Source organism: Equus asinus, chromosome 11 (genome assembly GCF_041296235.1).
Source record: "Equus asinus isolate D_3611 breed Donkey chromosome 11, EquAss-T2T_v2, whole genome shotgun sequence".
NCBI classification, from domain to species: Eukaryota; Metazoa; Chordata; class Mammalia; order Perissodactyla; family Equidae; genus Equus; species Equus asinus.
The window spans coordinates 80,370,715-80,392,867 of NC_091800.1; the positions used below are offsets into that span (position 1 = coordinate 80,370,715).

At 37.2% G+C, this 22,153-nt stretch overlaps 1 protein-coding gene across 4 annotated transcripts in view; it reads left to right on the forward strand.

Annotated features, from left to right (window-relative positions):
• The window catches only part of MYO16 (myosin XVI), a 599,178-nt gene that overhangs the window by 196,709 nt on the left and 380,316 nt on the right, over window positions 1–22,153 (forward strand). For all 4 annotated transcript variants that reach the window (XM_070520138.1, XM_070520137.1, XM_070520139.1 and 1 more), the window contains exon 4: window positions 5,701–5,844. In XM_070520138.1, coding sequence (XP_070376239.1) covers window positions 5,701–5,844 — 144 coding nt within the window. The remainder of the gene's footprint in view (window positions 1–5,700; window positions 5,845–22,153) is intronic.

Genomic DNA, 22,153 nt, shown 5'->3' on the forward strand with positions numbered 1-22,153 from the left:
TGACACCATAGAGTGCTCTCTATGCCCTCAGTCTCATTCCACTGTACTGTCTTCTTCTCAAGGGTAGTTACTTTGTCGTTCAACTTTACATATACATTACCAAGTACAGTGCCTGGAATATAGTGTTGCCTAATAAAATTTTGGCAATTCACAATGAAGCAAACCAGCCCTGCAGCTGAAGGAGCAGAATTTACATTTACTTAAAAGGATAACAGTCGTATTAGGAGTTTAAAATTTCTGGATGTGCATCGGTGGTACATCTGAATCCCGTTAGTAAGGACCTGTTTCATAATGAGAGTCTCGTTCAGTTGGCTGGAAGCTATGGCTGTTTGGAATGCAGGTCATTATAACTATAATGCAGGAAATAATAACTGTAATTCACCTCAGAGTATTCTGGGAGTTTATCTACAGTGAGGTAATCTGGAGTATAAATATTTACCAGAGAGAAGATACATGAAAAGCAAAAATGGTAAGGAATATGTTCAAGATGACACTGTAATGAATATGATCCTTCCATGTGATATAGTGGCAGAGAAGTGGGAGTGATTTTGCATGGATCCAAGCACCGGCTGAAAACGATGGCCTGTGGGACTGGCATTGAAAACAAAGGACCATATGGAAGTTCCTGAGTAATGTCAGAAATTTTGGAAATTGCAACAAATTCAAAATCATTCTGCTACTGATATAAATCTCTCTCTCTCCTTCTTTGTCTCTCTTTCTCTGTGTCTATCTCTCTCTGTTTCTGCCTCTCTGTCTCTCTGTCTGTCTGTCTCTGATTGTAGACAAGTTTTTTTAACCACTGAGAACCTGTAAACATGGGACAAGAAAATGGATGATGGCTAATCCAAATGGACTGTACAAATCATATTACTTCCCCTCCCCACAGCTCCCAGAGAATTCAGAGATCTTTTTTGGGTGGTTTATTAGTAGAACTGTGCTTGGCACATGATAGCCATTCAATAAATGATATCCGGATCAAACTGGATGCTGTTCTGGTAACTCCTTGCTGGTCTCCTCTGCCCTAATGCTTTGTAATCAGTACAGAGAAGAGGAAAGGGAATTTGCACTGAACATATATAGATATTGAGAAAACTCGTGGTACAGATCTGACCCTAGTTTAAAAAGAAAACTGGCAAAAGATAACTTTCATGTATGAACCATGAAATTTGATGTGTGAACTTAATGTTCGTATCAAGTTTTGATTTTCTGAGAGAGATTTCTGTATTGTTCAGGGCATACTCATTAGCCAAAGAGAAGAACTAAAAAAACATAAAATACCTCTTATAACAAGACATAGGGAAAAGACAACACATTCGTCTTTGTTGTCTAGTTTCTATGGTTTTCAGAGTCTTTTCAGCTGAATCAATAATACACATGGTATTGAGTTTGTACATTGAGAAATATTACCTTTGTTTAAGAACAATGAAAAATGAGTGAAAGAATGCATGGCCAGAGGAGCTGTGAACTGCTGAATTAGTGTTTGAAGTGTCAGTTGTCACTTTCTAATCCTAGTCACTTCCGTGAACATCTTTTAGGAAGGAGCTATTCGTCATGTTGCTCTCTAAGTATGTTTTAAGAAGGCAGAATGGAACATTTTGGTCATAGATTGGGATATTAGAATTTAGTATTTCAGAGTGGAGCTAATCTTGGTGATGGTGAGCCAACAGGAGTGGGTGACTAAAGGAAACTGGAGGCTAAGGTTACTGGAGTACTGCAAGGAAGACATTTTAAGCTTTCATGTAGGGTGAGTAACCCCAATGTTGATGATGCCTCATCTGTTGACAGTGCTAGGATTGGAGCAAAGACTGTGATCATGGTCCCTAAGCCTTTGATGAAAGAGGAGAGTGACCAGGTTGGGAGAAGAGAGTAGTACATAAGGTAAGGTGAATCTTAGAAAAAAGGACGTTAAGGTGAATATGCAGTGACTCTAGAAGAATCAACAACAAACTCAGAAAATGCTCATACCTTTTCAGGACCCTATGGGAGAATTTGTTATCTACACTGGAGAGGGCTGCAGGAGAGATGGTGTTTCCAGAGAGAGAGATTTCCATTTAGGTTCTCTGGACATTTCCAGATGAGGAGAGTTTATCTGAAATGGATTGGGTTCCAGAGGTTCAGTAGAAGGAATAGTAATGTGTGGACATGAGGAAACCCTGAAGACGGGTGGAGTAAGTGGCTTGGTGGTTCAGGGAAGGCTTCGTGGGCATGTGGCCCGTGCAGTCACACAGGGCCTTGTACTTAGAAGGGCCCATGCTTGGCTTCATGCTCTGCTGTCACCATCTTGAAATTCTTAATTTTTTTTTTTAATAAGAGGCCCCATGTTTTCATTTTGTACTGGCTCCCACAAATTATGTAGCTCGTCCTGCTTGGCCCTTTGAGAGGTAAACAATGGTGACAGGAAGAGCTGGGAGACTTGGCTCTAAGCTCCAGGCGGAGATAACTGGTGGGGTCAGAGTTCTGTTGAGGGTGACAAGGTGGGAGTTCAGCCATTTTTATGGTACTATAAACTGTCACCAGAAATTGGCTAAAGTGGTAAAGAACAATTTGAATTGGGAGACAGATTTGCCATCTTGAAGCAAATACTTCCTGGGAAAATTAGGTTTACTATCTAACAATGATATTGTAAGAATATTGTAACAGGAATGTTCAGCCATCGTAATCTTTTCAGACAAGTGTGATTAGAAGGTATTTATTGCTGTCAAATTATTATTCATAACCCTCTGAAATGTGAATCTAAAACTTACATCACTTGAGAGGGACTGATATCACTTTCAGCATTGTATCTAGTTAATTCTTGTTTGGTAAAAGACATTGAAAAGGCAAACCCTAGTATCTTTGAATTGTAAATGTGGATTCCTGAGGCGCAGGTTGAGGATATCTTGACAGGCACAGAAGGGGAGGTCACATCTTTGCTGATTATGCAGTGAGCTATCAAAAAGATAAAGAGAGTGGAATAGGAATTACTTGCATATGAATTTCCTAAAACAAATTAGATCCAGGCCACAAATTCTAAAACAGATTTATTGAGCTTTGATACTCTGGTTCTTACCTTATCAGTCATTATACCCAAGGACTGTGGGTGTGGTCACAGTCCATGTCCTCAGGCCCCAATGGTAGTGACCCTTTGTTATTATTGCACTGATGTGAAACATCAGATACACAAAGATTTTAGTTCAAAACTGAAACTAATCCCTCAAATTTCATGTTAGCCGTTGCCTAAATGCTTCTTTGCATCCTGACACTAAAGCCTGCTCACATGTTCCTCCATATGGAACTCACACCATGATTTTGCATTGTATTTATTGTACATTCATGAGACTATCAGGTAATGGAGAAAGATATGAATCTCCTTCAATGACTATATTGTGATTGCGAGCCACAATTCATACATCTTTTTTTTTTGGTGAAGTATCAGGTCAAATCTTTTGCCTAATTTTTAAAATTGTATTGTCTTCTAGTTACTAATTTTAAAGATAATTAAATGAATAAGAAAACATACATTTATTCATGTGGTTCCCCTTTCTGTGCTATCATCTGTTTGGTTATCAGTCTGTCTGAAGTGTTCCTGCACTTCACTGATGCTCTGTTCATTTATTTAAAGTCATTTTTCTCTCTGTTTCATTTTATGTAATTTATATCACTGTCTTCAAGTTCACTGATCTTGTCTTCTACAATATCTGGTCTGTTGTTAATCCAATCCAGTAGCATATTTTTCATCTCAGCCACTGTAGGTCTCATCTCCAGAAGTTAAATTTGAGCCCTTCCGTGTTTCTGCTTACCATGTTTAACAGTTCCCCCATCTCTTTGAACACATGAAAATATAGTTACAATAACAATTTTAACACCCAGATTTTAACAGGTGTATCACTTCTGAGTTGGTTTCTATTGATAACTTTTTCTCTTCATTGAGGTTACTATTTTTCTGATTTTTTGTGTGTCTAGTAATTTTTTCTTGGATGTTAGACATAGTAAATTTTGCCTTGTTGGGTACTGAATATTTTCATAGTCCTATACATAATCTTGAGCTCTATTTTGAGGGCAGTTATTTGGAAACAGTTTGATCCTTTCAGAACTTGAATTTAATATTTTTTAGGTGGCAACAGAGCAGAGTCTAGTTTAGGGCTAATATTTCCCCACCATTGAAGCAAACCATGTCTGGTGCTCTACCCAATGCCCCATCAATTATGAGCTTTCTAAATCTGACTAGGGGGACTTGGCACTATTTCTGGCAATTTATGAGCTCTGAGTTCTCTTCTTTTTCAGGGGGTTCTTTCACTGAACTTACGTGGTTTCCTAGAATGTATGTGCCAATCATGACTCAGCTGAGTACTTGAGGGAGACCTTCTGCAGATCTTTGAATTCTCTCTCTGCAGCTCTGTTCTCTCTGCCGCTCCACCCTGTGCATTCTACCCAGCTTGGTTTCTCTAGAGCTCCAGTTCAGTCTCCTCTTGAATGGCCCTGTTTGGGTGGGGTTCTCCTTTCTGAGCTGCAGCTTGGGAACTCCCTGAAGGCAGTAAGCTGGAGCCACAGAACAGTAGGGCTGCTTGTTTTTTCCCCACCTCACAGAGGTCATATTCTGTTTGTGTGTTTTTGTTTTTGTTTCAGTTGATTCAGGCAAGAATGTAAATCTGATCCCTGTTACTCAAAAGTGGAAGTCCTCCAATGATTTGTTTTTAATTATGCTATCCAATGAGTAGGTGGATAAATAAATTGATATGGCAGTAGTTCTGGTGGTAGTATTCTTTGGTGCTTCTTTTTGAGAGGGAAATCTGTTCTACGTATCCAAATCCTATAAAAAGCATACATTTTTCAACCCAGAAATTTCACTGATAGGCATTTGACCTATAATAGGTCTTTATTTATTTATTTATTTATTTTTCACTAATTTTACTAATTTCATTTAACATTAATGTATCCTATAGATATAAATGTTAAAAAGACTTATACAAGGACTGGAAAATTTGTAAGGCCCAGGGCAAAATGAATATGTAGGACGCTTCAAAAAATTAAAAACTCAAGATAGCAACAGCAGAGCATTAAACCAAGTGCAAGACCCATCTAAGCACAACTGTGTAAATCATACACCTGTGTAACCAGTTCTGACTTATACGTATACTATTTTTATGAGTTTTAACTATAAATAGTAAATAAAAAATTAAAACAAAATAAGTTCCTGGAGAGTCTGGTTTTGTAGATTATGAAATATCTACAAAATATGTTATGCAATCATTAAAACTTGTGTTAGCAGATTCTTTAATCACAACAGTTAACTTTGACAAGATGGCATGTTGTGGAAGGCCTCGTTGTTTTAAGCAACCAGTATGAAGGCTACATATGAGAATGATGATGGAAGAATTTGGAGAGACTGTGAAGGGTCTCGTCTGTTTGATGCAATAAAATCGTGAAACTTTATTCTTTTGTCAATGACAAACTATGCATGTTTTAAAGCAATAGCATCATAGGATCAAATCTGTACTTTAGAAAGGTAATCCTGGTAAATGGTTCAAGAATAAATGAAGAAGACTCTTCCATATGACCCTTTACTTGTAGGCTAGTTGGAGAACATGAATGCATCCTTTCCTAGTTTAGCTCTGCCTCTCAACTTCCAAAATTCCCATTGAAGTTTTCTATCCATGGACATTTGGAAAACTTTATCCTAGTTTGTTATAATAATTTATTTCCTTTGTTTTTTTTTTCCAGTGTGCTCGGTATGATAATGCCTTCATTGCAGAGATCTTGATTGACAGAGGGGTCAATGTCAACCACCAGGATGAAGACTTTTGGACACCAATGCACATTGCTTGTGCGTGTGATAACCCTGACATTGTCCTGCTGCTTGTATTAGTAAGTAAAACAACTCAGTTTACTACCATTTGAAGATTTCATGGCATATAAAAGGCTACATATTTAATTAATGATATTTCACAATATGTAATGCTTTGGTTAAAAAAAGTGTGTATATATGTCATCACTTATGCGCCTGGAATTACAAGATAATGAGAGACTGAGGTTGTGGGTCACATAGTTCATAAAACAAATTCTGTAGATGTCATACCAAGCTCTACTCCTCTTGCCTTTTTCTTAGAAATTGTAAACCTCAATACTCTGCAAGTCAGTCCTAACTAAATTGGTTAGATAATTGTTGTTTCTTTCAGTTCATTCTCTTAATTTTTAGTCAACTAAGTGTGCAATCATGAGGAGATATGGCTTATACTGAATCTCCTTCTCTTGTTTACATCTGGTAAAGAAATGTCTACAGAATTGTGTGCATGAAAATGAAAACTTTAACTATGAAAGTCATTGGAGTTATTTGTGCTCTTGTTTTCGGTTATAGCTTAGACCCTCATGTTGAGCTTCACACTGTATTTTAATTATTTTGGAATTGGGATTTTCTTTTCTGGTGAGGTTATTTCTAACAAAGATTTTAAGAAATTATGCAGGATTTTTTAGAAAACATACTGGAACATAAGAGTAAGAATGAAAGATTTGCTTTTTTTCTTTATTAATAAAAATAATCCAGTTCCTTAATGATACTCTAGTATGTGCCTGTGTTTTCACATACACTATTTCACATAAGACCTCACGATTTTACATACAAGCAAACTGGTGCTCAAAGATGTTAAGCAATTTGCCATAGGCCAAAAAACAAACTATAGATTTGAACCCAAGATCATTGTACAAGGTCTGTCTTTTCTCCATGGGCCCTGCTGCCTGTCTTAGTGTCCTGTGCCTGCCATAACAAATTACCATGTACTTTAAGGCTGAGTACAAGACAAATTCGTTATCTCACAGTTATAGAGGCAGAATTCTGAAATGGAGGCATTGGCAGAGGATGACTCTCTGGTGGTCCTATGGAAGAATCCTTCCTTGGCTTCCCCACCTTCTCGGGACCCCCTGCCATCCTTGATGTTTCTTGGTTATAGGAGTGCCACTCCAGTCTCTGCCTCTGTCATCACATGACCTTCTCCCCTGAGTCTCTGTGTCCAAGTAGTCCTCTGTTTTCTTTTATAAAGACACTAGTCATTGGATTTAGGGCCTATCTTAATGCATTATGACTCCATCTTACCTTGATCTGCAAAGACCTTATTTTCATATAAGATTATTCGTAGATATTAGGGGTTAGGACTCGAGCATATCTTTTTAGGGGATGGAATGAACCCCACTGTACTGCCCTCTTCCCTCTTTTTAAAATCACAAATGGAAGCATTTTATGATGCAAGACTGTAAATTGAGACTTCCTTAATTTCATAAGAGGTTTAATTTGATCTAATTTTCTCTAATTTGTCTCTCAAGAATATGTACACATTTATATTTACAGTAGAAATTCATGTCACTGGAAATGTGTTTCTCTCAAATTCTGGAAGATGGTTGCTGTATTAAATTAATAAGGAAAGACAAAGGAAATAAAGTTTATTTAGCTTGATATAGAAACGTTTGGAGGGCTAATACTCCATAGGAAAAGACACGAAAAGTTACTTAACTCGTTTATAAGAACAAATATTCATTTTATAAAAATTGAGCTGAAGAGGAACTAAACTGACAATTCAGCATAACGGCTATGGGATTTGCTTAATATTAAAAGAAAATATGAAACACATCACAGAAGGAAACTGAATGACCTTTGAGTGATACTGTAAAATCATCAACTTTGAAGTCTTTAGAATTCTCAGAACTCATAGAACACCAGGCTGGATTATTCAAGAAAGGGCTTGGTCCGTAGTACTTGGCTGATATGACAGTTCAACACCTGGATGACGTGGGTGAAGTTGCTGCTTTAATTAAGTGAGAATAGGATAGAAAAGTTGGATTCATAGCTTTTGTGGTTTTCCTATGTTCTGATTTTTTTTCCTGAATATTGGTTGAGGATTCAGTAAAGTTACTGAACTATTCAAGGCCAATCTCCATTTATTTTCTCCAACCAATTATGATTAATCACACAGAGCCATTGCCAAAATTTGTTGTTTTAGTGCCATCGTGTGGATTGCCACTCCTAGTGACCCTGTGTACAGGGAGCGGAACCCTGCCTGGTCTTTTCATGCCACCCTCTCACCTTCTCGTGCTGTATCAGACGATGCTCCACTGCTATTCACAGGGGTTTCATGGCCAATTATTTTGAAAGCGGGTGGCCAGGTCCTTCTTCCTAGTTTGTCTTAGTCTGGAAGCTTCGCTGAAACCTGCCTACCATGGCTGACCCTGCTGGTGTTTGAAATCCTGGTGGCATAGCATTCAGCATCACAGCAACATGTAGCCACCACAGGATGACAACCTACAGAGGGGTGGTGTGGTTCCCTGACCAGGAAACAAACCTTGGCCGTGGTGGTGACAGCACCGAATATTAACCATTAGACCACTAGAGTTGGCTTTGCCAAAATAGGCTCTCTATTTTTGTTTCCTGTATGCAAAATGGCCATATTTATTCTCAGGAACCAATATTCATGTGGCTGTGCTTGAAATTTTAAAATCCTTCTTCCATTTCCTCAATGCAAATTGCTGGATGAGGACTTCAACTTCCTGAGTTCAGACAGGGTTTGTCAGCTCTTAGTTCCACTGCAGGCCGTGATTTCTTTCCTTCATCCTAGAATGTCTCAGTTTCCTATTTCTGATGGAACAAGGCAGGAGGATCTACTTCTTTATAGAGGCTGCACTGAGTCCTGATCTAGGCATCCCATATGACACTTAAAATTGAATATTGAAGGGACATGTCACCCAGAGAAGAGCTCAGCACATGGCAGGGTAGTGGTTTCAAGGTGCAGTAGCTATGACTGCATCAAGTGACTCCCCTTCAGCATATAGAGACTGTTATCACAGCATAAATATCAGAGATAATATTGATGAACTAGAAGTAGCAAACCACTTGGACCACCCTAAGGACAAGAATGAATCATGTTTATACCTAGAGCTGGGATTAGGGCAGGCTACAGGGAACAGTGCCTTGGATGGCAATTCACAAGGTACATTCTCACTGTAGAAATAAGTTACATATTTAGTCATAAATTAATTGGGTCTTCCCAGTGACTCTTTGCATAACTGAGGAATATGTGTGAGCCTAATTCCTGTTGAGGTTAAACAGCGTCTTCCAAAGGAAATCAGTGAGCACCAGCACCAGTCCCGTTCCCAAAAACAAATGCTTAGAAAAAGAATAACAACTGAAGTAGTTCTAAATTATGGTACTGACTGGGGACAGCCTCATGTCGTTTTCAGACTTAATGAGAGCTCTATTATGATGAAGTGAGTTCTCTACACTTTTTTTGTGCTTTCATTTTATCCCCCATTCTTTGATATTTTTCCCCACTTGCTGCTGGCATCATCAGCACATTACCTGTGTTTCTTGATCTTTCACCTCAGATATATTGTACTTATTTAAATAATGATTTACTTTTCCCTTTGTTTTCATCTCATACAATTTCTCTAACTCTTATTTGTTCCCATGGCAATAACTCAATTGTAGTAATGGCCAGTTGCCTTTATAGTAAACATCTCTTCTGCCTGGAACAATTTGGTTTATATTCAATAATTGTTTATCTAGCAAACATCAGTGGTGTTCATCAGGGAGGACCAAATTAGGCATATACTTAATAATTAGCTTCCGGCAAGTCGCAGAAGTGGCTGGCTGGTACATACGTGACTATTTGTTAAAATGGTGCCAGGACTTTATAGACGCGCAATGTGTACTCAGTGATTACATAAATAAGCAATTGAGTGAAAGAATGGCAGGCACATTTTTGGAAGTCAGCCTGAATTTAGTATCACTACTATTAACTCATTTTGTAACTAATAAATACTGTCTTATAGTCACATTCATCTTTTACAGATTCTAGAATTCCTCATCCTACTCATTCTATACTTTTGCTTAGAAGAAGTGCCACTTCAGCACACAGATGGTCTCAGTGTCTGATGACATTGCGTTTCTTTACCAGGAAGAACTGAGAAATAGAAATTGATGTTATTTCATGTATGAACATAGAGTTAAATCTCTAATTTTCAAATTACTAACATTTTCATGGTTCTATAGTTCCCTTTTTCTCACATAATGGAATAATCCAACCTCATATACAAAGTGATGTATATGTTAGTTACTGTTATTCAGTGACCTTCATTTATTGATCCTTATCTTCATCGATTTAACTAATATATATTGATTACCAAATATTTTTAACAGAATTCCTGCCTTCAGGGAAACTACCTTTTCTTTTAATTCATTCAGGAAATGTTTATTGAGTGACTACTATGTCCTAAGTGCTACACAGTGAATAAAAAGACATTTCGTATTCTAGGGTAATGGCAAAAATGAGCAAAAGCAAGCAATCTAAGCGTACCACTGAGAAGTCTGACCAATGGATTAAGCAGGTCTTAGCTTCATTACCACTGTTATAGCCAATCCACCATCCAACCACAGAAATAACTTACTTTTAAATAAATGTTGATGAAATATATTGTTATAAAAATTGTAATTACTATAGAAATATGTTCCTACCAACAATCTCAAAAGAGAAATTTATTTTACTTCCAGAATTAAAAGCCGTGGTACTCGGCTTAGAGCTGCATGTACAATAGTTCTTCCATTTTCCAAAGCTTATTGATGAGCAAGAGAGACTGCACATTCGTTCATTCCATAAATGTTTCAGTGCCTTCTGATCTGGACTAAGAGGGTCAGCAGTGAACAAAAGAAGCAAAAATCTCTGCCTCTTGGAGCTCACATTCTCCTGGGGAGAAGCAGGAAAAAACAAATACGTTAATGAGTAAAATAGATAGTGGGTCAACTAAAGAGAATTATTGAAGGGGACAAGAAGAAAGGAGTAGAGAGTGTTAAGACGGAGGGGACAGCAAGTGCAAAGCAGTGTGGCAGTGTCCTGTGCTTGAGGAACAGGAAGGAGGCCAGTGCAGCTCCCTGGAGGGGATGCGGGCAGGGCAGGACGTGAAGTCAGAGAGGCAGTGGATCTAATCAAGCCCATTGCAAGGACAGGAGCATCTACTTTCACCCCAGGTGATCAGGGGAGCCTTTGGAGGGCTTTGAGTGGAGAAGTGACATTGTCTGACTTCTTTAAGGTGACTTGTTTAAGGAGATCACCCTGGCTGCTGGTTGCAAATAGGCAAGGGGGAGGGGCAGTACAGGGAACATTCACAGGATGCTGTTGCCACCACCCAGGCTAGACAAGGTGGAGGGAAGGGAAGGGGCTGACATCTGGATGTTGTGAAGGTTGAGTTGTCAGTATTTGGTGTGGGGTTGGATTTGGGCTTGAGAGAAAGGACAGAAGTCATGGATGACTTCCCCTTTTATGGCCTGAGAACCAGAGGGTTGGAATTTGTGTTTGCTAGAGTAGGTGAAAGACATGGGGTTGGGTTTAAAAATGGCAGAAAAAATATATTTGAATCACATTTTTCAAGTCCTTCAGGAAATCTATTTATAAAAAGTTTCAGGGCCGGCCCCGTGGCCGAGTGGTTGAGTTCGCGTGCTCCGCTTCAGCAGCCCAGGGTTTTGCTGGTTTGGGTCCTGGGCACGGACCTGGCACCACTCGACGAGCCACGCTGAGGCAGCATCCCGCATGCCACAACTAGAGGGACCCACAACTAAAATATACAACTATGTACTGGGGGTACTTGGGGAGAAAAAGCAGAAAAAATAAAGAAGATTGGCAACAGTTGTTAGCTCAGGTGCCAATCTTTTAAAAAAAAATTTTTCCATTGATTTTTAAGATTATTTACTGTTGAGTTTTTGTTAAGTAAGGATGTGTGTGTGTGTGTGTGTGTGTCCGTGTGTGTGTGTTGCCACCATATACTGAACAGCATTTGAACAGTGGAATTTTAATTGAAACACAAATGTTCTATGTTTTGGAGGAGGCGTAGCTACTGTGAATGTTGTCAGTACTTTTGTCAGATGATCTACAAAACTCTGGAAGATACTAATAATTAGCTTTTATACAGCTCTCCCTATGTGTCAGGCATTTTTCTATGTGCTTTACAATTACTAATTCACTCAGTCCACACAAAATCCTAATTTGTATGTGCTAGCTTTTTCTGCTCTTTACAGGTGAGGTGACTGTTGCACAGAGAGGCTAGTCTGTCTGCTAAAGGCTGGATGATAGTGGTGGAGGCAAGATTTAAGAAATATTACACATACAGGTGATTCTCATTATTCGTGGTAACTATGTTCTGTAAGGTCACAACAAACACTGAATTAGTGAATATTGAACAATAGCTCCTAGGGGACATACACGGTTAGGTTCCTACAAGCCTCCAGTCACAACATTTTCATCAACAGATCTGTACAATCTTTGTTTTGTGTGTGCTTCTGCTTAAAGACATCTTCTTTAATATATTGTTGATTCATAAACATCAAACTCATGGCCAATAGGACTATAACTCATGCCTGAACAAAGCTTCTCCAACACATGTATTTTCTATTAAGGCTTGTTGTAGTCTTCTTGCACTTAGAAACACTAGACAGCACCTCTGCATGACACCAGGGAACCATTGTAAACAGGGAAATCACCAACGAAAAGCTCAAACATGCAAAAATGTGGCTCTAAATAGATGGAATAAGGACATTTGTTTACACTATGAGAGCTAAGCAAGAAGACTTGTTGGACCTCAGCTGCGAACGTGCGTGTTGGGTGAGTTTTTCACCACTCTGCATATACACACGAATGAACATCAGAGTACCACGGCTGTTGACTTTGGGATTGCAAGTAAATTTTAGCACATAGGCAAATTTGCAAATATGGAATCTGTGAATAATGAGCATCATCCATATTTATTACTAAGCAAAACAATTGACATTTTTTAGGTTATGGATATGAAATAGCAATCATCTAAACCCATATATTTTAGGAATTGGGATGGGTCAAAAATGATAGATTTCTACAAGATGTTTTCAAAATTTAGACACAAAAAGTTCTCATTATTTTCACAATTTTCATCTTATAGTTGAATAGAGCTTCGCATTTTCCTGGAATTTTCACAAATATCTCACTGGGTCTGCAGAGCATTTCTAGGACACAAGCAATATGGTTAATATGTAATAATTTTTATATAAAGAAATTTAATATAAGAGAGGCTATGTAGTAGAGTAGAATCCCCAAATCTAAATGTTTTGCCTGCCAATAAAATAATATTTTAATGTATTATAGTTTTTTATATTTAATATATAATTATATATTGTATACATTATAATTATACAGTTTGTCCACTGAGAATTTTCTTTCACTTACCTTATTTTATTGATTATTTGAGCATCTCACATAGATAAATTTTTTATTTTACATTCTACATTATCCAGTTTTTAAAATGCTTTCTAATTTGTGGCATATTCAAACACCAATGATATATAATGCAAATTTTTTGTATTTTTTTAAAATAATTCCAAGGTAATTTGCTACTTCCCAGATTTTAAGAAGCTTTTCTGTTATTCAAGAATAAATCACAGAGGCTGAAAAGTGATTAACTCAGACCATGTCACGTTTTATTCTCTTGAAAATCTTTGTTTCACCATGTTCGTGTACATATATTTCTGGCATGTTGTATCAATGCATCTATGCCTTGAGTAAGTGTTTGGAAAATACACTCAGAATCTGCTCAATTACTTGCTTGCTGAGAGAGGAACAATAGATTTTTCTTTGCTATTTTGTCCCATGTGATTTCATAGGGGATAGTCTCTAAATAGCATTGCTCAGTTTTCATCTCTGATGTGACTTTGGATTGAAGGTTTGCATTTCTCTGCAGCATGCTAGATCCGAATTTTCACGTTCAATTTTCCAATGTGGCCACAGTTGCTAAGCTACTCTGTCCTGTTAGCAGTTCTAAAGCTGTGACAAATCTGCACATTTTAACAGTCCACTGCATTTTGAACCATAAGAAACAAATTACTTTTATTTCAGTCTTTATTATTTTGAAAGGAAAATAATTTGATAGAGTAAAATACTGTATGATGCTTGTATTGGGGAAGATGATTACCTATGTTCTTAACTCATCATCTCAGACGTCTTTTTTTTCCCTGTTGAAAATTTGGAGAGGATATGACTTGAGACTTCCCATGTCCTAGAACCGTTTGATATATTTTGCTATAAAGGGTATTTATTATACATAATTTCAAGAAGTGAGTATTACATAACTGAAGGATAAAATGGCATTTACTTGTTTATTGTTGTTTTTTAAAGGGGTGACAGGCAATAGCAAATTGCTAAGTTATTACTATGATGTATTACTGGAAGATCTTTTAAGATATTTTCACTCCTTGAAATTAGAAAGTGTAGGAGAAAATATTACCCCGTGGAGAGTTATTAACTAAGGGAGGCTCAGCAATACCTTTATCATTGTTTCACTTCAATAACAACGGGATGAGTACTGGAAACGGCAGTGAGTGCTTTCTTGATCCTTGGCCTTTTGTGTTTGAACGTCTGGTGTTAGTCATTGCTCTGGCTGTTGGATGGAGTGTGTCGTGGACTGTGTCTAATGGGTGATGTGAAACTAGATCATTTTAATGGGTGCTGTAGGCAACTTCTGGAAGACAGCAGTTCTGTCATGACTGAAATGGTAAATGATACTACTTTGTGTTAGGTGGCTTAAGGTAATAGATCAAAGTTAAGTCGTTCCAAAACTTCACTCATTAGTTCTTTAGACTAGTCCCAGCTTAAATACTAGTATACAAAATTTGATATTGTTTAGTTATAAATTACCCTGCCCATGACTTGTATTTGTTAAATATTAGGTCACTGGGTGCTCTGCTATTTCAGAAGGTTATAGTCTTCTCCAGAAAATGAGTCATAGAGCCAAATGGTTCAGGGTAAGTCTGATTTGCCAATAAAACTGTGGCAGAAGATCTTGGCCTCATTATCAACCTTTTATGTAAATGACCACACGCACAATATTTAATCTGCTTCTCAGCACTTGATATCGCCTTCAAATTCACTGAGAAAATTGAAGTCTTCAGGCTTGAATACCTTCAAGCTCCTACTATATCACAAAGAGTTAAAACAAGTAGAAAGTTTTGATAGTAGGCATGGAGCAGAACTCAGAGCCAGAGGGCTCGTCTGCATAATGATGTAGAGGAAATGCCGACTGTCATCTTGTTGGATATATAAATAGATGAATCCTGTTGACCATAGTGCAAAGCCTTCAAAAATAGATGAAAACAATATTCAAAGGTTTATGTATTTATTTTATCAGCTGATACTAACTTGGTACCACCTGACACTTTACTACCAGTTTTTTTCTGAAGAAAAAAATATATCACTTTATCTTAATTTTAACATAACTATTAAGAACAAAGTAACACTTTTTACATTAGAATAGATGTGTCTTTCTAGTCAGTGATTTTTCGCTTCTAAGTGAAGTAAAATTCAAGGTATATGTCCTTTAAAAAATCAAGTATTCTGGTAGTATTCATGATTGGTGTTTTTTCAACTGTTGTGGAAGTTTATTTAACTGGAAAAAATTAAAGTAATTTTTAAAGACTGCCTTGATTTTTCAGTTCTGTATTCTTCAATTCTGTTTGTTTGGTGGTTTTGGCACTTTTGTCATGATTGTCAACATATTTTCACTTAAGTGATTGAGTGAAGTACACCATGGCCAATGCCATATCAGTGTGCTCAGTATCCATGCTATAGACAAAAATTGAAAATGGTCTTTTCTGTAAAGATATATTAAATATGCAGAAATTTACTCAATCATGGCTGTTAATGTCAGAATCCTAACACGTTTGGAAGTACTTCAATTACTTCTGTGTTATATTTATGGCAAAAAACACTATATTCACAATCGCTGAAAATAAATTTGTCTTGTTTTGAGCATGATTTCTGTTGGCCCGGGGGTTCCATGATTTCACTCCTTTGTGCAGTATAAATTGTTAATGCAGGAAGATGAAAGACCTGTGCTTGCACATAGCATTAACTTGATTTCTTGTGACACACTGTGTCATTAATCAACATTTTCAAGGACTTCTATTGGTGATTAAGATTTTCCTTTTTGACTTATATTCTGATAGGAGGAAAAAAATACTCTTTAAATACAAAAGCATAAACTCAAAAAGGTGTGCTTCATGGCATTTCTATAATTTTATAGAAAATTCTTTGAAGAACAGAGAAATGCGTACATTATATACTTTTCATGGGCGTCTAATAGAAACACGGGCATGTTAGGTTTTTCCTGGGCTTAATAAGTTGGGAAAACACACATCTCTACCATCTGTGCCCAAGACCTAAGGAAAACTTTTTCAGGTTTACCCTGTTCATTTGTTTATCTTCCATTTTTTGTAAATTATATTTCCCCTTCAAAAGTGTTCTTTCATGCTAAATAACCTTTTAAATCTATATTTAAGACAATTTTTAAAATTTAATAATTTATATTAATATTGTAAAGCATTTAGATTTAATTTCTAAATGTTATTTTAGTAAGATGTTTTCTCTTTCTAATTACACAGGCAATTCATATTTATTTTAGAATCATTGGAAAATACAGAAAAACCAGAAGAAAATGTCATCTACAATCCCACTGGTCCGAGAAAATCAATGTTAACATTTTAATACATGTCCTCCTAGTTCTTGTCTGTGGGGGAGGGGGTGTGTATGTAACACACACCTAAAACTTGGATTCATATTAGGTCTTTTAACCTTCAGAAATTTTTCCATGTTTTTAAATATTTTGCCCAAACGTGTGTAGCGGCTGCAATAGTGTTCCATCGTTTAGGTGCTATAATACTTTGGGGTAACTTAAGCTGTTTCCAGTTTTTCACACTGAAAAATAATGAGTAGTTGTGATTTAAGAGATTTCTTTTTACCGTAGAATATAATTATCACTTTTATTTCCTCCATGAGTGAAACGGAATAAATTCAAATAAAGCTCTGAGGATTTATATGGATATCAACAAATATGGCTCTTTCTCAACTAGATGCAGTCAATTGAGAGGTTTTTCTAACTATTTGCCAATTAGATTTCAGCAAAAGAATTAAGATATAATGCTCTGCTGTAAGAAACTTGTCATATAAAATGACCGGCCCATTCCTCTAGAATGTTCCTGGTAATGCAACCCTTGGAAGAATTGAAAAAATAGTCAAGTTAGAGCCCTAGCTGAGAGAGGCTATGCCATTGTACCCTACAGTAATTTAACATAGGACGTGAGCTTCTACTGTAGGGTCAAATACATCTGGAAGTATTTACTAAAGGAGAAAAACCATGTAGCATTTCTGCTATGCTCCATTTCCCCCCTCTGACCTTGCTTCGACCATTATAACTCAAGAATAGCTGGGAATGATGAAATATCTCCCCCATATGCTTATCACAGCATGTAAGTCATTATACAACACGGCTGTAATGCAACCGTATTTAATTTGGAAAGCACCTTCTACATAGGTGGCACTAGATCGGGTATAAAATAAATAAAAGAGGGGGCCTCTCTATTGAGAACTTGAAGTGAGGATAAAGCACACTTAAATGAGAGATACACAGGCTTAGATGAAAAGATGAAATTCTAAAGTAGTAAGGGATGGAGTGAGTCTCATGTCCATATAGACAGGGCTAAAAATTTTAAATACCGGAGTAAGTCAATCTGTCAAAAGATTCCAACTGAACCTGGAACAACCCAGTTTTGACTAATGGCACAGGTAGAAATTAAACTTTTTGATATTGATGAGTGGACCAATGTCCTCTGTGATGGTGACAGCATGAATAAGGCTTGCAATTAAAAATGGTGAATTGTGGACCCTGTGTGGGTTCTTTTGGCTGAGTGGCTAGTGCAGAATCCCAGAGGAAGAGGGATTAGCATGCAAATCAGTAGTATCTTGAATGGTGAGAAATACCATGAAATTGCTACCTGAGAGATTGTTCTTTATGGAATACACCCAAAGTGAAAGAAGAGTTACACGCTTTGTCCAGGAGGAGGAAATGAAGGTATGTGATAGACAGAAGGTTTGGGAAGCATTCCCTGAGGAGCTGATCACCAAGGTGAGATCTGAAGGATGAGCTGGGTTTGTTAATCAGGAGGAGGAGGAGGAAGGAACATTCCAGATAGTTGAACAGCTTGTATAAAGACTCCTTGATGGGAAGGAGCAGGTCTGAGAGGAGACCAGTGTGGATGATTGGAGAGAGTGGAGAGAGCATGATGAGTGAGAATGAGAGATAATTGAGACCCAATCAGATGAAAGGGGAAACTGTACTAGGAACCAACGGTGAGTTTTAAGTGAGGATAGGTGGATACATGGTCAAATTGTCACATGGAAATGACCTCCCTTGAGGTGCAGAGGAGAAAGGACTGGAGGGTCGGGGTGGATGCTGTTAGCATTGTGAGGTTACTGCTGCAGCTTAGGTAAGGGGAGACGGAAGTCTGGGCCAGAGTGATCATGGTCACGAGAGATGGAGCAAGTCTGGCAGATGGTTATAAAACAGTACAGATAATATGGTCCTCTTTTATAGAAAATAATATATTCATATGATCACATATATATATGTATATGTAGTTGTATATAGGTATACTGTAGATGTTTTTATAAAGTTGATATCATGGTATCCATACTGTTTTGCAACCTAATAAATATATATGATGGCTTAATATGACAACTGGCAAGGCTATACTAAAATTTATATAATAGCCCTTTATTTATCCTTTAAAGTATAATGAGATTATTGAAATAGAATGCCGTAACAGTTGCCTTAGAGATTCTTGTAAACTTCTAAAACAGTGATTACCATAAATCTAAAACTACATTTAACTTTTAACTTAATTTCAAAAGTTCCTAGAAACTTGTGATTTAAAAATCTAGTTCTATCTCTTGGAAAAAGAATGCATATTTTAACATGACCCATAAAATAAAAGTATTTTAATGGGATGATTTATTGCTAAGAAAATTCTTAGGTAAATATATTACATTAAACCAATATCATTGAAGTACCCACTCACTTCCAAGCATATTGCATCTGTGATAAATTCCACGTGGAAGCAGTGCTTTGAAATTTTGATCTTTCACTGTCTCTGCAGTATTCCTTTCCTACCGCAGAAAACTAATTTATAATAGGAGTTTCCAACACATATTGATGGTTGGAAGGTACAGATAGATCAAAAATATCTGTCATCTAAGTTCTTGAAGTCACACTTAGAATCCAATTCATGATAAAGCTGGTTTTAAAATATGTTTGTATTTCAGTATTGTCGTGTTGCCACTTATGTCTGCACTGTTCTAACAGACCACATGCAACTGCTTAATGAGGGAGAAGCCACAGCCCAGAGGCCTGCCAATGTGTCAGCGCTTCAGTGCCTTAACTTTTGGTTCAAGTTGTGTTTTTCTCAATTTTTATTCCCTGTAAATGGATGACTAGTGTCCCATGCGGATTTGTCCTAGCTGTGTATCCTCTAGGTAGAGCTCGTTTATAAGTTTTTATTTTATTGCCTATGACTTTAATTGAACCACCTCTGTAGGAGATCACTCTTATTAAGACAGCTTAGTTCTGAGGTCGCTTGATTATCACGCAATCTTTTTAGCAAAGAGAGAGGAAAAGGATCAAGTCATTCGCATGTGCTCGAGCAGATGGAGAAATGTCTGTCTTTTGATTTGTCGTCAGTGGTCCCCCTTTCGTCTTCTGACTCCATCAGAAGAGCAGCCCTGGCTGTCACACTAGCTGTTAGATGTGGATGATGGAGTATTTTTTATTCAATTCAGAACTCATCTTGGGGAGTTGAGTGTGATGTTTGTTAATAAATCAAGCTCCACAAAATCAAGAATTCCTTCACATTTAAATTTAAAGAAACATTCAATCTTTAAACCTCATTTTAAAAGTGCTTTTTTATACCAGGATAGTGCAAACTATGCGCTTATTTTTTTGGACTCATAAATATCAGACCCAGAATAGTGCATATTCTTGATTGATGCTTTCATGTAATACCTGTTTCTTCATTCATGATTCTTGACACTCATTTCTTTTTCGATATTGTATCTATTACAACAGCCAGATTTGGGTATTTTAATATTAATGGAAATATGTTAGGTAATTTACACTTTAGGTATTTTATCATTTTCAATGAAGATGTTATGAGATCTATACTTTTTTACATATATAATTTAATTCAGAAAGCTCCAGCTAAGACTTGCCAAATGAAAATCACTCTTCCACTGATTTTGTAGGCTATGTTCTTTTAAGGATTGTCATCTGCTAAAGAAAAAAATAGTAACGTCTAAGCCTTCTAAAGATTTTACTTTAAGAGCTGGATAACTTGCAGATGTTTTAACAGAATTTTGGAATTCTATGTTAAAATGTGAATAATTTTTAGTTGCTTTTATGTAGATGGAGTAGGAATTACCATTGCATAAAACACACACATTATTCAGTTGTTTTTATTACCATTTGCATATTTTTGATATTTGATCTCGTAGACACAAGTTACTATGTACTGTTTGTTAAGTTGTTGGCAAGTTAAGACTCAGGAGAAATGCCGCAACTGCATTACCTGGAAAATGAGAAAGAAGGTGAGGGCATGTCATATCAAAGAAATGATGTGGAAAAAGCGTGATAGAACTAAGACATTTAAATTTAATTCAATTTGACTGCCCTGGGCATATAGAATATAAAAGAAAACATTCAGGGGGAGAATTGGAGAATTTGGCAGGCAAAAGTGCTTATAGTCCTTTCTATAATAATTGAAGACTTTTAGCAAAGACTTTGGGTTAAAACTTTAAGGACTATTAAGTCAAGTGGGAATGTATACATGAATAAAGAATATATAGAGTAAAAGATAAGTTTTCTTTGGTCCAAGAAAGTAAATTTCGAAAAAACTAATTCAAAATGATGCCAAAGAATATCTAGTTATCACTAAGGATTTTCTGTCAGTCAAGAAGAAGTAGAAATGGAATAAATCTGTAAGTTTAATTTCTAAATATAGCAGAAGGAAGGAAGGCATTTGATGGTAGGATCATTATGGTCATAGGCTTGGTGGTAGATATAAGATATCTTTGCCAGGAAACACAAAACAGCTATAACAGCTGTAAGATCATCCAACACATCGTTCTCTTAAAGAACTGTTAGAAATAGGTCCAACCTAAATTGTTGCTTTTCCCACCCTGTAGCTGGTTCTAGAATTGCTTCTTCAGTTCTGATACTCAGCTGTCCTGCTGCCCCCATCCATGGAGACACAGTTACCACTTGCTTCCATTATGAAGTGATTAAACTGGTAAATAAAAATGGGTACCATAGCAAAGTGTTTCGGGCATCCCCAGTCAAGGTGCATCCTAATAGATGCTTATAGACCATGCCTGGAACTTGATTGTCTAGCTCAGCAGTGCCCAAAGTATTTGGACAAATTAGTTCTCATCTCATCCTGACCCATCCCAACATATGGCAGCTTCACAATGCCATGATGCATTGTGAAGTTATAAGAGGCTAGAGAGTATGCAAGGCTTTCCAAATAGGTTTGACCATGGACACCTTTTAAAAAACTCTCTTACAAATATAGGGTGCCATAAAATGCAGTTAAAAGCTGGCAAAACTTAGTGAAACCAGGGAAAGGAAAAAGGGCAGCTCGCTGTACAGGGAGTCAACTCTACCACAATTGAATGTCATCATCTCTGTTACCACCTATGAGTAGAGTTAACAGGTAGTGAAAATATGTAAGGATAGAATGTTTGAGAGTGTCAGTCTGGGATTAGGGAGAATTAATTGGAAGGTCACAGATAATGAGAAAATCTCAACAAAAAAACACTTTAAGAGACATCTGCTTGAGTCTCATCTCAAAGTGAGATGACACCTCACCTTGATCCTATTACCCAAGTTTCCACAGCCAGTAAAGTTTCAGAACTGGGACTCCCTGAGATTGGTCTATTTCCAGAGTTCGTGTTTGTCCCTCTCTCTACCAGCTCTCTGTATCTACTGTCTTCCTGTGCTGGTTGGTGCTGATGTGGATTGTTTTGTAAATTTAACTGGACTCTTCAAGTAAACTGGAAAGACCTTGAACACCTCCATTGCCTATACTTTTTATACCACTTCTGTATCCTCATCTGAGAACTGCAGATACTAAAATATGAAAGGAGACCTCAAAAACAGAGAACAGAGGGGCCGGCACGGTGGCACAGCGGTTAAGTTCACACGTTCTACTTTGGCGGCCCAGGGTTCGCCAGTTCAGATCCCGGGTGCAGACATGGTGCCACTTGGCAAGCCAAGCTCTGGCAGGTGCCCCACA